The sequence below is a fragment of the Ursus arctos genome, unplaced genomic scaffold, assembly GCF_023065955.2.
Source record: "Ursus arctos isolate Adak ecotype North America unplaced genomic scaffold, UrsArc2.0 scaffold_12, whole genome shotgun sequence".
Classification (NCBI taxonomy): Eukaryota; Metazoa; Chordata; class Mammalia; order Carnivora; family Ursidae; genus Ursus; species Ursus arctos.
Window position 1 is genome coordinate 72,203,915 of NW_026622786.1, and position 12,446 is coordinate 72,216,360.

General features: G+C 44.1%; 2 protein-coding genes across 4 annotated transcripts in view; both read right to left on the minus strand.

The window, feature by feature from the left end:
* CCDC30 (coiled-coil domain containing 30) overlaps positions 1 to 6,761 on the minus strand; it is a 118,975-nt gene extending 112,214 nt beyond the window's left edge. Inside the window, 1 exon segment of the mRNA XM_048220523.2 lies at positions 6,150 to 6,761. The gene's annotated coding sequence lies outside the window, so the exon portion shown is untranslated.
* Positions 6,762 to 8,959: 2,198 nt separating this feature from the next.
* Positions 8,960 to 12,371, minus strand: PPCS (phosphopantothenoylcysteine synthetase). 3 transcript variants are annotated; one of them, XM_026498347.4, is made up of 3 exons: positions 11,790 to 12,371; positions 11,517 to 11,620; positions 8,960 to 9,801 (listed from the first exon to the last, which is right to left on the minus strand). In XM_026498347.4, the coding sequence occupies exons 1-3, from the start codon at positions 12,295 to 12,297 to the stop codon at positions 9,481 to 9,483; spliced, it is 933 nt and encodes a 310-aa protein (XP_026354132.1). In that variant the 5' UTR covers positions 12,298 to 12,371; the 3' UTR covers positions 8,960 to 9,480. The 3 variants fall into 3 exon arrangements, with proteins under 3 accessions (XP_026354132.1, XP_026354134.1, XP_026354133.1); XM_026498349.4 differs by having other exon boundaries at positions 12,235 to 12,351; XM_026498348.4 differs by lacking the exon at positions 11,517 to 11,620 and having other exon boundaries at positions 11,790 to 12,044.
* Positions 12,372 to 12,446: the final 75 nt, after the last annotated feature.

Here is a 12,446-nt window from a genome sequence, read left to right on the forward strand (position 1 = left end):
CTCAATAGCTGATCATTGCAATTTCTCCTCAATGTCCCCAGTTTTCTTGCCCCTTGTCCCACCTTCCCTGAAAATCCAAGCTCTGGAAAAGTTTGGCCATTTGACTATTCTATATCTATTTAAGTTTGCTGAGTGTTGGTAGAGAAAAATAAAACGAGCAAGTAGACCGGAGCCACTGCAAATTCATGGTCTGCAGCCGGAGCCAAGCTTCTCTTCTGCTAGATCAATCTATGCATTCTTTACCAGATTCTGCTACCATTTCACTCGGCAACTATTCAGAACTTCCATCTCTCTCATCAAACTCCAAATCTCAGCTCTCCCCTCTTTTGGCAGATGACCTTGTCTCCCACAGCACTAGTAAAACTATAGTCATCATGACGCTCTGTCCACTTCCTCCGCTGCACCAAGATACTCGCCTTCATCTTTAGAGACCTCGTTCTCTTTCGCCACTCAGTGGAGGAGACGTCCATCCTCCTGATCAAAGCAAGTGTCTTCACCTGTGTTCTAGATCCCATCCCATATTGCTTCTTCAAGGAAGCTCTTTCTTTTCTGTATACTCACTATCTCCCTCTCTACTGATCTCTTGCCCTTCACTCAAGATGTTTCCGGTCTTGGGGTGCCTGGATGACTCAGTCGGTTAAGTGTTGGACTCCTGATTTTGGCTCAGGTCATGATCTCAGGGCTTTGAGATCGAGCGCCGCATGGGGCTCCACACTGGATGTGGAGCCTGCCTAAGATTCTCTCTCCCTCTCTCTCTGCCCCTCCCCACACAGGCTCTCACTCTCTCTCTCTAAAAAAAGAAAGAAAGAAAAGAAAAGAAAAGAAAAGAAAAGAAAGAGAAAAGGAAAAAAAAAAAGGATGTTTTTGGTTTTAAAAATAAAGATACAAAAATAGCCCTCCTTTGACCCCACCACATTCCTCCTTCTAATTTGTCTTCCCCTCCTCAACTGCATTTTGACTTCTGTTCTTACCATTGTATTCAAAATATGTTACCAATAACCCTCAAAATGCCAATCAAACTGGACATGTTTCTGTAATTTTTCTATATGATCTCTCTGCACCCTTATTTTGAAAGCATTTCCTTTCTCTGTTCTGTGACATCACTTTCTCCTGTTTTTGCTCTTACCTCTCTGGCCTTTCCTTCTCTGTATTCTCCCTGGGCTCCTCTTCTCCCACAGTCCCTTGAGATGCTGCCATTCCTAAGAATCCTGCCTTTGGCTCTCTGCCTTTCTCACTGTCATCGTGATTCACAACATGGACATAGGAGTCTGACATACCTTGGTTCAAACTCTGGCTCCACCACTTTCTAGCTTTGTGATTAAGCAAGTCACCTAACTTCTTTAAACTTTTATTTATCCCCAAATAAAATGGATTAATGAGGCCTACCTCATGCGGTTGTTAGATTTAATAATAATCCATTTTTGCTAAGCTCCAGCTCTATCTAGAAAAAATGGGAAGAAACAGAAACACACTGAAGTTAGAACATACACAAGTGCATGTGGCAAAGACTGCCAGTTGTCCCCCAATATTTATTCTTCCCTTTTCCCACAGCATAAGAGAACTGATTTCTTGAATGATCATATGGCTGCCTGCCTTACTGCTGGATACAGCCGTGTGACTTAAGTTCAGACCAATGGAATATAAATGGAATTTTACGCCACCTCTAGGATGTGCTCTGAAAGGAATGGGATCACTCTTCCTCACTCCTTCCTCCATTCTACCAGCTGGAATACACACAAGATAGTTAAAGTCTGAGCAGCCATCCTGGACACCATGGGGTAGAAGCCACCTGCCACAGATAATATACTATCATAAGAGAAGACATCTGTGACTCTCTGACAATTTCAAGATGCTGCCCTATCAGTTCTGGACTGCTTGCTTCTTCACTCTTATTTGGGAGAAATAAATTTCTATCTTTTTAAAGCCATTTTTATTTTGAGCTTTCTGACCCTCATGGCCAACCAATCCCAACTATTACAGAAATGTTACTTAAAATAAGATATAAGGGCATATGCTGGAAAATAAATATGACTACATAGGAACTGGATACGGAACTGGGCAGCCCATCCTAGACCAGACTGAACTATTCTATCCTGACCCATGAGGTCCTTCATCTCTGAGTTTCCACATGAATCTGCCCCCATTTACTTGCTTTTCCACATGGATAAATTTTCTCCACTTGCTCCTCAGCCAGGCTAGGAACAGCCATTCACATGTCAAGCCTAACTAACTTTTCGGATTAAGTCATTTCTGTTCTTTATCTTTTAATTCAAATTCATGAAAGAGAGATGATTATTTTTTGCTCATCCAATGAACCATGTCCCCCTCTCCAAAGTTAGTTGTATAATCCTCATTCAGTCCGTTGTCACTGGAATGGGTTGAAAGCAAAGGTACAAATATGGCCACTAAAGCCTACTCTTTAAGTAAGGATTGGTGGAGAGATACAAATTCCAGAGAAGACGATGTAGGCTAAGAAGACAATATAAAATGAGTCTACTATTTATGACCAATGCATATCAAATTGTCTAATGAACAACTCAGCTTGAATCCACTCATCTTTCCCTTCCACCTGCTCCTCCTTCTGTATTGTACGGTTAATAAAATCACCATCAATATGGTTTCCCAAGCCAGAAACCTGGGAGTCTCCTGTGGCCCTGCCTTCTTACTCATCCCACTCTCATTAATGACCGGTCGCTGAATGTGTAGATTCCACCTCTAAGGGCGCTGCCTTAGCTGAGGTTTTCCTCAATTACTGTCCAGTTTGTTTAACTGCATCCTTCACCGATATCCCTGCTGCCAGGCTGGCCCCCATCCAAAGCCCTTAGACTGGCTGTTCTGAATGCAAATCACTTGCTGCTTTTCATTCCCATTGCTTTCAGGAAGAGTTCAAATCCCTCAGCTTGGGACCAGAGACTCTCCGCAACCTAGTCCTGCCTGTCTCTATAGCCTTATCTTCTGCCACGCCTTGACGTCAGTCTTCCACGCCAGTATACTGACGGATCCCCATCATGCTGTTTATATTTCCACGACTTTATCATTTGGGCTGCTCTGCCTGTTCTGCTATGACATCCCAGAACACACATTTTTCCAGTCACTGAGACGCAATGGTTAAGTAATTTGGAAGTTCTAAAAAAGCAGATCTTGAGGTAATATAAATCCATTATTTAGCATCTGCCTTCTGCTCGGGTCATGATCTCAGGGTCCTAGGATCCAGCCCATTTTGGGCTCCCTGCTCAGCAGGGAGTCTGCTTCTCCCTCTTCCTCTACCGCTCCCCCTGCTTGTGCTCTCTCTCTCAAATAAAATCTTTTAAAAAATCCATTATTTGAATTATAAATGCTCTAACATCTAAACTGCACCTAAAATTACCCACCTAACAAAGCATACCCACAACCTATTCTCTACAAAGTAGATACTGAATAAATGCTCATTAACTATCTTAAAAAGTTTTTGCTTCCAGATATAAAGAATGAGTTAGTAAAACTGTCAAAGCAAACTGAGAGAGAGACAAAGAATTTTAAATGGAAAGAGGGCAAGGAGAATGGGTGCAGAGTCATTGCTTTTTGTTCTTATTTCCCCTACAGGTGCCTCAAACTACAGTGAAGGGGCAGGACCATACCTCATGCTACAGCACGTCTTTTGGATCTCACTGTCTTAGAGTGACATTAGGGAACAAAAGTAAACAGCATGGCCACAAAAACTGATATACCCGGATAAGCTATTTACCTTGACCCTTCTTTCTCCCTTCTACACAAATATAATTTAAAAATTATAGGCATCTTAAAATATAATACATATTATATTTTTGTATAAAACTTTGTATAAAACTATATAAAAATTATATAGTTTTTTCCTTCTCAATTCCCAAGTAAAATGAGGAAGAATATACTCTTCAAAAAACTGAAAACAATGTAGCAATGTTTAAATGTTTAAAATATAAAATTAACAGGAAAAAGAAAGGCAAAATATACACTATCATTACAGCTATGTAAAAATGTACACTCGTGAGCAAGGGTTGACCCAGAACAGAAAAATGAACTTGATATGTTGGGACAGGGTTTCTTGACCTCGGCGTTATTGACATTTGGGCTGGCTAACTCTTTGTCGTGGGGGGGGGGGTGTTCTGTGCATAGAAGGGTGTACAGCAGCGTCCCTGGCCTCTGCCAGCTAGGAGCCAGTAACACACCCCCAGCTGTGACAACTGAAAATATCTCCACCCTTTGTCAAATGTCTCATGGGGAGCAAGATCACCCCCTGGGTTTAGAGCCACTGTCCTAGGGTAAGAGGAAAGTTTTTAAAAAGTTACTTTTCAATGTTGCCCTAATGATGTTTGTTCAGTAAATACATATTGGAAGGGGAAAGGTAAGACCCTTGAAATACAGCATCTAATACTCGGCTTTTCAAAAGTTAGAATTTATCCATTAAATGTGGAAAATTGAAAAAGTTTCAGAACTTTTTCTTTTCTTTTTTAAAGATTGATTTTATTTATTTATTTAGAGTGTGAGCAGGGGAGGGGCAGAGGGTGAGAGAGAATCTCAAGCAGACTCCACACTGATCACAGAGCTTGATCTCACGACCCTGAAATCATGACCTCAGCCGAAATCAAGAGTCAGACGCCCGACCGACTGAGCCACGCAGATGCCCCTAGAACTTTTCTTTTCTTTCCAATCTATTATAGAAGAGAAAGCTGAATTTCTCAGTATTTGGAAACTCGACCTGGCTGCAAGTATGAGCTATCACAGATAAGTGCTGTAATTGGCATGAGAAAATAACAATATCCAAATTATTCTAGCCCCCCAAATACCCACTAAAAGTGCATATTTTCAAAATAAGTTTACATTTAAACCTGAATACTGAAAAGAAATAGTAAGACTCAACAAGGAACAGATACTTTAAGACAAATTAAAGTTTTTCAACTAAAAGAAAATTTCACTGGCTCTAAATGAATCTCATTCTGTTTTTTAAGGTTCTATGTTCTGGTCTTTTTAAGCCTGGTCCCTTGCCAAAAATATTTATTTTCAATCACTCTGCCTCATTGTTTCTGTTTCTTAGCTCACATCACAAAGAATGTTTTCTGATTAAGAAACTGAAATGAGGGCGCCTGGGTGGCTCAGTCAGTTAAGCATCTGCCTTTGGCTCAGGTCATGATCTCAGGGTCCCGGGATCCAGCCCCACATCAGGCTCCCAGCTCAGTGGACAGTCTGCTTCTCCCTCTGACTCTTATGCTCTCTCTCTCTCTCTCTCTTTCTGTCTCAAATAAATAAAATCAGGAAAAAGAAAAAAAGAAAAAAAACTGACATGAAGGGGCGCCTGGGTGGCTCAGTCCATTGGGCAGCCAACTCTTGATTTCACCTCAGGTCTTGATCTGAGGGTCCTGGGGGAGCCCACCCCCCATCCCCATGTTCATTGGGTACCTGCTTGAGGATTCTCTCTCCCACTCCCTCTGCCTCCTCCCTCATGCACACCCGTTCTCTCTCTAAAATGAAAGAAAGAAAGAAAGAAAGAAAGAAAGAAAGAAAGAAAGAAAGAAAGAAACTGACATGAAGAGAAGACACAAGAACTGTTTTAAGCATCTCCTCTCCAGAAAATTCGGCCGTATCAAAGCATTGTGTTCATATGGGCTTAAAGCTGAAATATGGCTACGTGATCATTCTGAATGATCTTTTCGCGTGCATGAGTACATCATGCAAATCTAACACAGTATTCACTTGAGCAAGGAACACTCTTCTTTCTTTATATAAGCCTGGGACGGGCCTAAAAATGCATTTTGATCCCCCCCCCTCCGTTTTCAAAACGCACTAGGCTTGCAGAAATTTACTGTCTGTATTTACCAATGTGCGCTTCTCCATGCTAGTTAGTTTACCCAAGACAGGAAGCTTGCCATAGTGCAGAGAAACAAAGAAAATCTTCCAAATGATTCCAGAGCTGGAGAATGTGGAATACTTAGCGACCCAAAGCATTGTAGCAGGAAAGCAGAGGGAGGCGGTCTATAGATGGCAAAGGTGGTGGAGACGAATGGACATTCAGTGACGTACAGCGTGGACAAGAAAGGGTGAAAATGGCTGTGGAATGAGCAGGATGCGAAAACTGGTGCTCAAGGCGATGAGAGAAGCGGATGAGATTGCCGCTCGAAAGGCAGAAGGTAACTGACTTGATGACGTCTGATGCTGAAGATACAAAAGGCCTCTCCAGAGCTTCATCGGCATTCAAGGTCCCGCATGATGAACATAGGGCGAAAAAGCAGAAAACAGCAGCTCTTTGTCCACACGCCGACCAGGGGGAGCCGTGGCTCGGAGGCCTCGGCACCGGCCAGGCGGGTCAGGCGCAGCGGTCTGCGCAGGGCTGCGTCTTCGCCTGGGCAGTGACAAAAGGAGCGCCCACCTAACTCCGGTGACGGGGTCGCAAGCCCTGTCTGAATCAGACAGACAGCCTAATTCTAAAGGCCTGGGCGGCTGGGTCCCAGGGGACCGGCGAATCGCTCTTCAGGCGGAATCACTCCAGCCCGGCCCTACAAAGGCAGAGCCAGGCGAGGCTCCCCTCCGGTTTCGGGCCACACCGCTGAGAGAAGCGGGAGAGACCTGGGACGCTGAAAAGGAACGCACAAGAGGCTCTTTCCTCCTCGGGGCCGAGGCGGGAACCGCGGCAACCTCAGGAACCGGGCCAGAGACTGTCTTTCGGAGAGCGCCGCGAGGGTCCCGACTCGCTCCAGTCCGCCGCACCGCCAGCGGCAGGTGCCGACCCAGGTCCGGGCGTCATAGCAACCGCGCTGGTCGCAGAGACGCCGAGGCGTCCTTCCGGCGGGAACCATAGAAACGACGCGCACCATTGGCTCGGGGGCTGCTCTTCCTGTGGAGACGGTGCACACCATTGGCCTTCGGGTCGTGGGGCGGGGTTTTTCGGGAGAAACGAAAATACGGCGCATTCCATTGGCTTTCCAGTAACCATGGTAACAACACAGGTGCGCTTTTTCTACTTTGAGGCTCCTTTTCATTAGCGGACGTTTCTAACTCTCAAGTAGCTTCCCGCCAGGCCTTAAGTGGAGACCCGGCCCAATAACCTTGGAGTTATTTTTCTAGAAGTAATTTCATTCTTAAAAGGGAGAGGGTCAGAGTTCTGAATTTTAATCCTAGATCTGTCACTACCTGGGGCACCTAAGGCAAATCACATTTTTTGGACCCGGCTTTATTGTTGTAAAGATGAAGAAATCGGACTTGACTAGAACTGTCCCTAAGACAGAAGCCCTTTGGAAGTCCTAGAAAATTAAGTTTAAGTGAACCGTTCCTCCACCTATGTCGTGCAAAATAAAAATTTGTAAATGACAACTTGAGAGAAGCTTGGTTTATATCATGGTCATTTAAATGCTCTTATTACAAGATCCTAGTCAGTTCATCAAAGCTTGATTTGACCCATGTTTTGGGGGTCCTTGCTTTGCTGATATCCCAAATAGGTACCCACATTTCGGTCTTACTCTAGTTCCACATGGGATCCTTTCCAAAGCTTTGCAAGTTACCTGGACAGATCTTATCCCTTACTTCAACCATTTCCACCTTACTAGTGTGTTTTCTCTGATCTAAAATGCTCACCACCATCACTTCCAGTCCACTTAACTCCTGCTTATTAGTTCAAGTGTCACTTCCTCAGGGAAACATTTCTTGGTCCTCCAATCTCGATCAAGTGCTTTCTCATTTGCTCTCATTGACTCGCATTCCTTTTCATTATTTCTTTGCATACTTCTATTTAATGTTAAAACAAAAAAACAAAAAAACCTCTTGGAATTTTAACATGTGTAAATACTGTTTAAGTGTTCCAAATGGGAATTAAATTGGAATTGGAAAACACTTTAAATAATTCCATGTAGGAAAGTGGTGTTTGTTTAAGCCTAACAAAACAGGATAGGAAATGGTTCCTAAGGGAAGTGATAGGGTAGAAACAAAGATTAGAATCGCTTCTAGTTTTCACTCCATTTATCCTTGTTGGACTTCAAACATCATGACAGTCATCACCCACACGAAGGTATAGATGTAGGGAAGAAAATCAATCTTTTGCTTCCTATCCCTTCAGTACTGCAGACACTGCTGACAGAGCCTGTTGTCTTTGAGATTTTTCTACTTAGACTTTAATTAAAAATTTTTGTTCGGTGGGACTACTGCTTCCAGAACAGCCCTGATTGCTGCAGTTATTTTTCCTCTGCTTGAAAGTCACATTTCTTGATTTAATGACATATTTCAATGCCATCTTTGCACCTCTGCTCAGATCTTTTCAACTAAAATTTATTGTACCACTGTCATCAGACACATTGGGCTACGCTTTCCGACTCCATGAAATATCATCGCATTTTAAATCAAGTATGTGAAGTATATTTCCTGCTTCTACCTACTTATTAATGGTAGTTTCTCGACATGCACTCTGGATCATCCTACAGACCATTTAGGGCATTTTTTGTAGGGAACCACACTTCTTGCGTACTCCCAACCCAAAGCCCAGGACAGTGAGAGGAGCTTTGAAAACTCAAGAATTCAGGGATCAGGTCAGACACCATCAGAACACCTCCTTGCTGAGAAAATTTATGTGCGGGTATCTCTATTTTATAAATGAGGAACTTGAGATTAAGTCAATGGTCTAAGCTTACAAAGGTAACAGGTAATACAGCTTAAAGGGTCAAACTTGGCTGAGATGGCTTCAAAGCCCCTACTTCTTACCACATAGTAAAGCTTCCCTCAGGGCAAAACTAACTAATAGGCCCTTTCCAGGCCCCAGGTAGAAGTCGTTTCCCTTAAGAACAGTTCTAGAATATTTGAAAGGTAAACTGTTAACTCAAATAGAGAGTCAACCTGGGAAAAGGAGCAAAAAGTGAAGGTCATGGGAAGCTCATCATTCTACGTGCAATCTATCTTAAGGGAAGGGTCCTCCTCTTGTACTCCCACCTTTGATAAATTTTCAAAAAACATCATTTCCATCATGTTGGCTTTTGGGCACACACTTTATTGCACTTTATTTTTCATACACCCATTTCCCAGACAGAGACATATTTATTCATCTTTTTAATCCTCATAATCCTCAGGGCCTACCACATACTAGGCATCAAGAAATATTTGATCTTTAAGGCATGGCCATTCATGCATCCGTAATCCTTCTCCTAGTACGAAGAAGGTCGATATTCAGGCCTCACATGTATATGTTGAGGAATATAATTTCCAATAAGCTCTTTTTTTAAAGGTGAGGAACAGCTCATGCTCATTTTCAAAATCCAGGTGATAATCAGATGAGCGTGTCAGGTGGTTTGGTCATAACTGCTTTCCTTTTGTTTTCATTTTTACTGAGTATGAAATGATCTTTAGAAGACAAATACCAAACTATATTCACCTGCATACCACTCACTGTTTTTTCCCTTCATTTTTTGTCTTTATGAAAGCAAAGGATTTGTTTTTACCACTTAGAAGAGCCCTGATCCACTGAACAATTTTTATCCTACAAAGGCTTTTTTAGTTGTCATGTATAAAAGCCGTGTGTCGAGACTGAAGATCACCCACTATCTTCTCTTCTATATCTATGCCTTTTACTACTTCTTCCTCTGACAGCAATATCTTGGTTTCTGAGTCTTTCGTTAAAATAACTACAGAGGACCGTCGTGACTCAAGGCTATTGGCCACCACCACTTGATGTCGATAAACTTCTAAAGCATTCCGTGCACGATCAATTACGATGGAAGGGTCAGTCTCCAACTTAAAGGAAATTATAAATGCTTTGGGAGCCCAGTCTTTAACCAAAGGAGAAAGCATTTTTGGCACCATCTTCATTGTTATCTGTATTGGAAAAAGAAAAGCTTAATAAGCAAACAAAGGTCAATATCTACCAGGTCAGTCTCATGGGAAACTCGCAGGGACTCAGATTTTTGACTGTGTCAATTTAAGTGGGATTTCTCATTGTCAAACTTTTCAGAGCATTTTAAATGCTTAGCCTAAGACCCTTGGATCTGTAGGGTTCATAAGGATTTGTAATTCCAAGACGTTATACAAATTCTGAGACAAAACCATGTCTTATGAATTAACCTTGCCCTACCACCCTCATCACCATTAACAGAGCTCTGAAAAACAGCATTATATTTTCTTAAATATTCCCCTTATTTTAAACCAAACACTCAAACAAATCTATTCACGCAAATCTGTAACGCAAATGTAACTTTGGCAGAAGTTTAATTAACGTTGGGTTTTTAAACCTCTTAGCCTAAAATATCCCTTGCACTGGTAGAATGGCTATCTGATTTCATTTAAAAACTGTCACTCATAACACATCGTAGCACTGAAGAAATAGAACTGATTTTATTTTCAATTGATCAAACTCCTACTATACCAGTCTTGACTGTTCTAACAATATTGAGCTGGTTTGTGTACTTTCAAGAAAGAACTAAAAAAGACAGGATAAACTAATCCTCCCAGAATTTTAAAATTGTGAAATTACGATGATAATTATCAGGATTTCAGAAAGTTAGCAAGTGTTAAAGGGATTATATTCCCATTCCTCACTTAGTTTTTCTGCATAGCATCTTTCAGTACCTAACATAGTATGCATTTGACTTATTTATGTCTCTGAAGACTGTAAGCAACACAAGGGCACAGTATGTTTCTTCACATTGCTTTATCTCCAGGTCCTACTATAGTACTTGGCATATAGTAGGTACTCAATAAATATTTATTGAAGAAATGAACAAATTAGTATCCTACAAAGTCAGCAAGTGTCCCACAGGTAGTTTCTCCTATTTAAATTCTGCTTGAATCATAAATGATTAAGAATTCTCTCAGGTTCCAGGATGCCAGATCACCTCAACATCTCAACCACACCTCTAGTCACCCCATACCCTTTCCTTAAAATACAGCAACCATTGTCATCTAACCTACACCTGCCACTCTCTCCCTAATTCACCTTTAATACTGATGCCAGAATGTTCTTTTCAAACAAAAACTTTATCTCATTCTCCTACTTGTTTTCCTTAGCTCCACAGGATAAAGTCCAAGCTCCTTAAAAAGGAATACAAAATCTATAAAATAAGCTCTCTTCGGTCAGCTGGCCCACCCTGCGCCCCACTCTCCCTGCTCTCCAGCCTTACCAAACAACTTCAGTTCACAGCACACGGCTCATTTCCAAACTCCAATTTGTCCTCTACCTGGAATGACCTTCCCTACGTTGTCTGCTATACTCGCTATTCATCTGTTAAAACCCAGTTTATGTCATTTCCTCCAGGAAGCCTTCCTTGGCTTCCCCAAGATTCACTCACCCCATGCTCTGACTTCACTTTGTACGTACCTCTACTAGAGCATTGCTCACTCTGTATTGTAATTAGTCTGTGTCCAGCTCCCTCACTAGATTGTGAGGTTCTTGAGGGAGGGCGGTGTCTTATTCATCTCTGTATCCCTAGCGCCTATCACATACGGAATGCAGAAAGGCCATCTCCAGATCAAGAGGGAATTAACCCAAGATTGATTATGGGGGGTCAGATCTCTGGAAGAGAAGCGCCCATCACCTGCAGTGGGCCCCTAGATGACTGGATCTTGTGTTCAGGCATTTCTGAGACAGGAACATAGAAATCTGACACGGCCGCAGCCAGGTAAAACATCGCAGAAGAGCCTGCAGAGAGAAGCACAGGGTGTAATAAATTGGAGTGGGATATGGGATCTGCTCCTTTCAACTCAGGCTCCCCGGCTGTTAGACTGCGGATAATGAAAAGGTGAGGGGGAAAGTGTCTGGGGAGAAAGGCTCTGCCTGCAGGAAACTCTGAACTCCTATGCGCACGCACCCAGAGGATTGAGCGCCTGGGCCGCAGCCTGCAGCAGATGCAGATAGTCCGCCAAAGTGGTGAACTCCACGGCCAGGAAGGTGCCGGCAGCCGCAGCCTCCTGGTAGCTCCGCAGAGCCGCCGCGAAGCCCGGAAGTGCATTCTCCTCGGCCTCCAGGCTCAGCAAGCCCGAAGGGGCTGCGCCGCAGGGCCGCAGCGCCGACAGCCAGGTCTGGGGCGGGAAGCGGTGGGCATAGGGGAAGGCGGAACGAGCGCGGTACAGAAACAAGACCCCGTAACCCGCGGCCAGGAAGGCCTCGGCCGAGGCAGCACCGCGCCGCCCGCTGCTGAAGTTGTCCAGGAAGCGCACTGGCCGGGCTTCCAGGGGAACTTTGGTGCCGCCGGACGTGATCAACACCACCCGCCGGCCCTGCGCGCCCAGCCTGGCGGCGAAGCGAGCCATAACCTCGGCGAAGCGCGCAGCATCCGCAGGCTTGGGAAACTCGGCCACCAGGTCCACGTCCGCCATCGGCCCCCGGGCGCGCCCGCACTCGCGCCCGCTCCGCTGCCGCCGCGCCGCGCCGCGCCCCTGCCCGACCCGGTCCCCGCGCAGCCGCAGCAGGGAGGGGGCGGGCCTTCCCCTTCCTCGCCGCGCGCCGGCGCCCGCCTTCTCCTCGG

Coding starts and splice junctions, on each gene's coding strand:
- PPCS (XM_026498347.4), bottom strand. CDS start 12,297: ATGGCGGACGTGGACCTGGTGGCCGAGTTTCCCAAGCCTGCGGATGCT. Junction 11,621..11,789: donor CCAGGCGCTCAATCCTCTGG/GTGCGTGCGCAT, acceptor TTCTCTCTGCAG/GCTCTTCTGCGATGTTTTAC. Junction 9,802..11,516: donor CATCTAGGGGCCCACTGCAG/GTGATGGGCGCT, acceptor TTTCCAATACAG/ATAACAATGAAGATGGTGCC.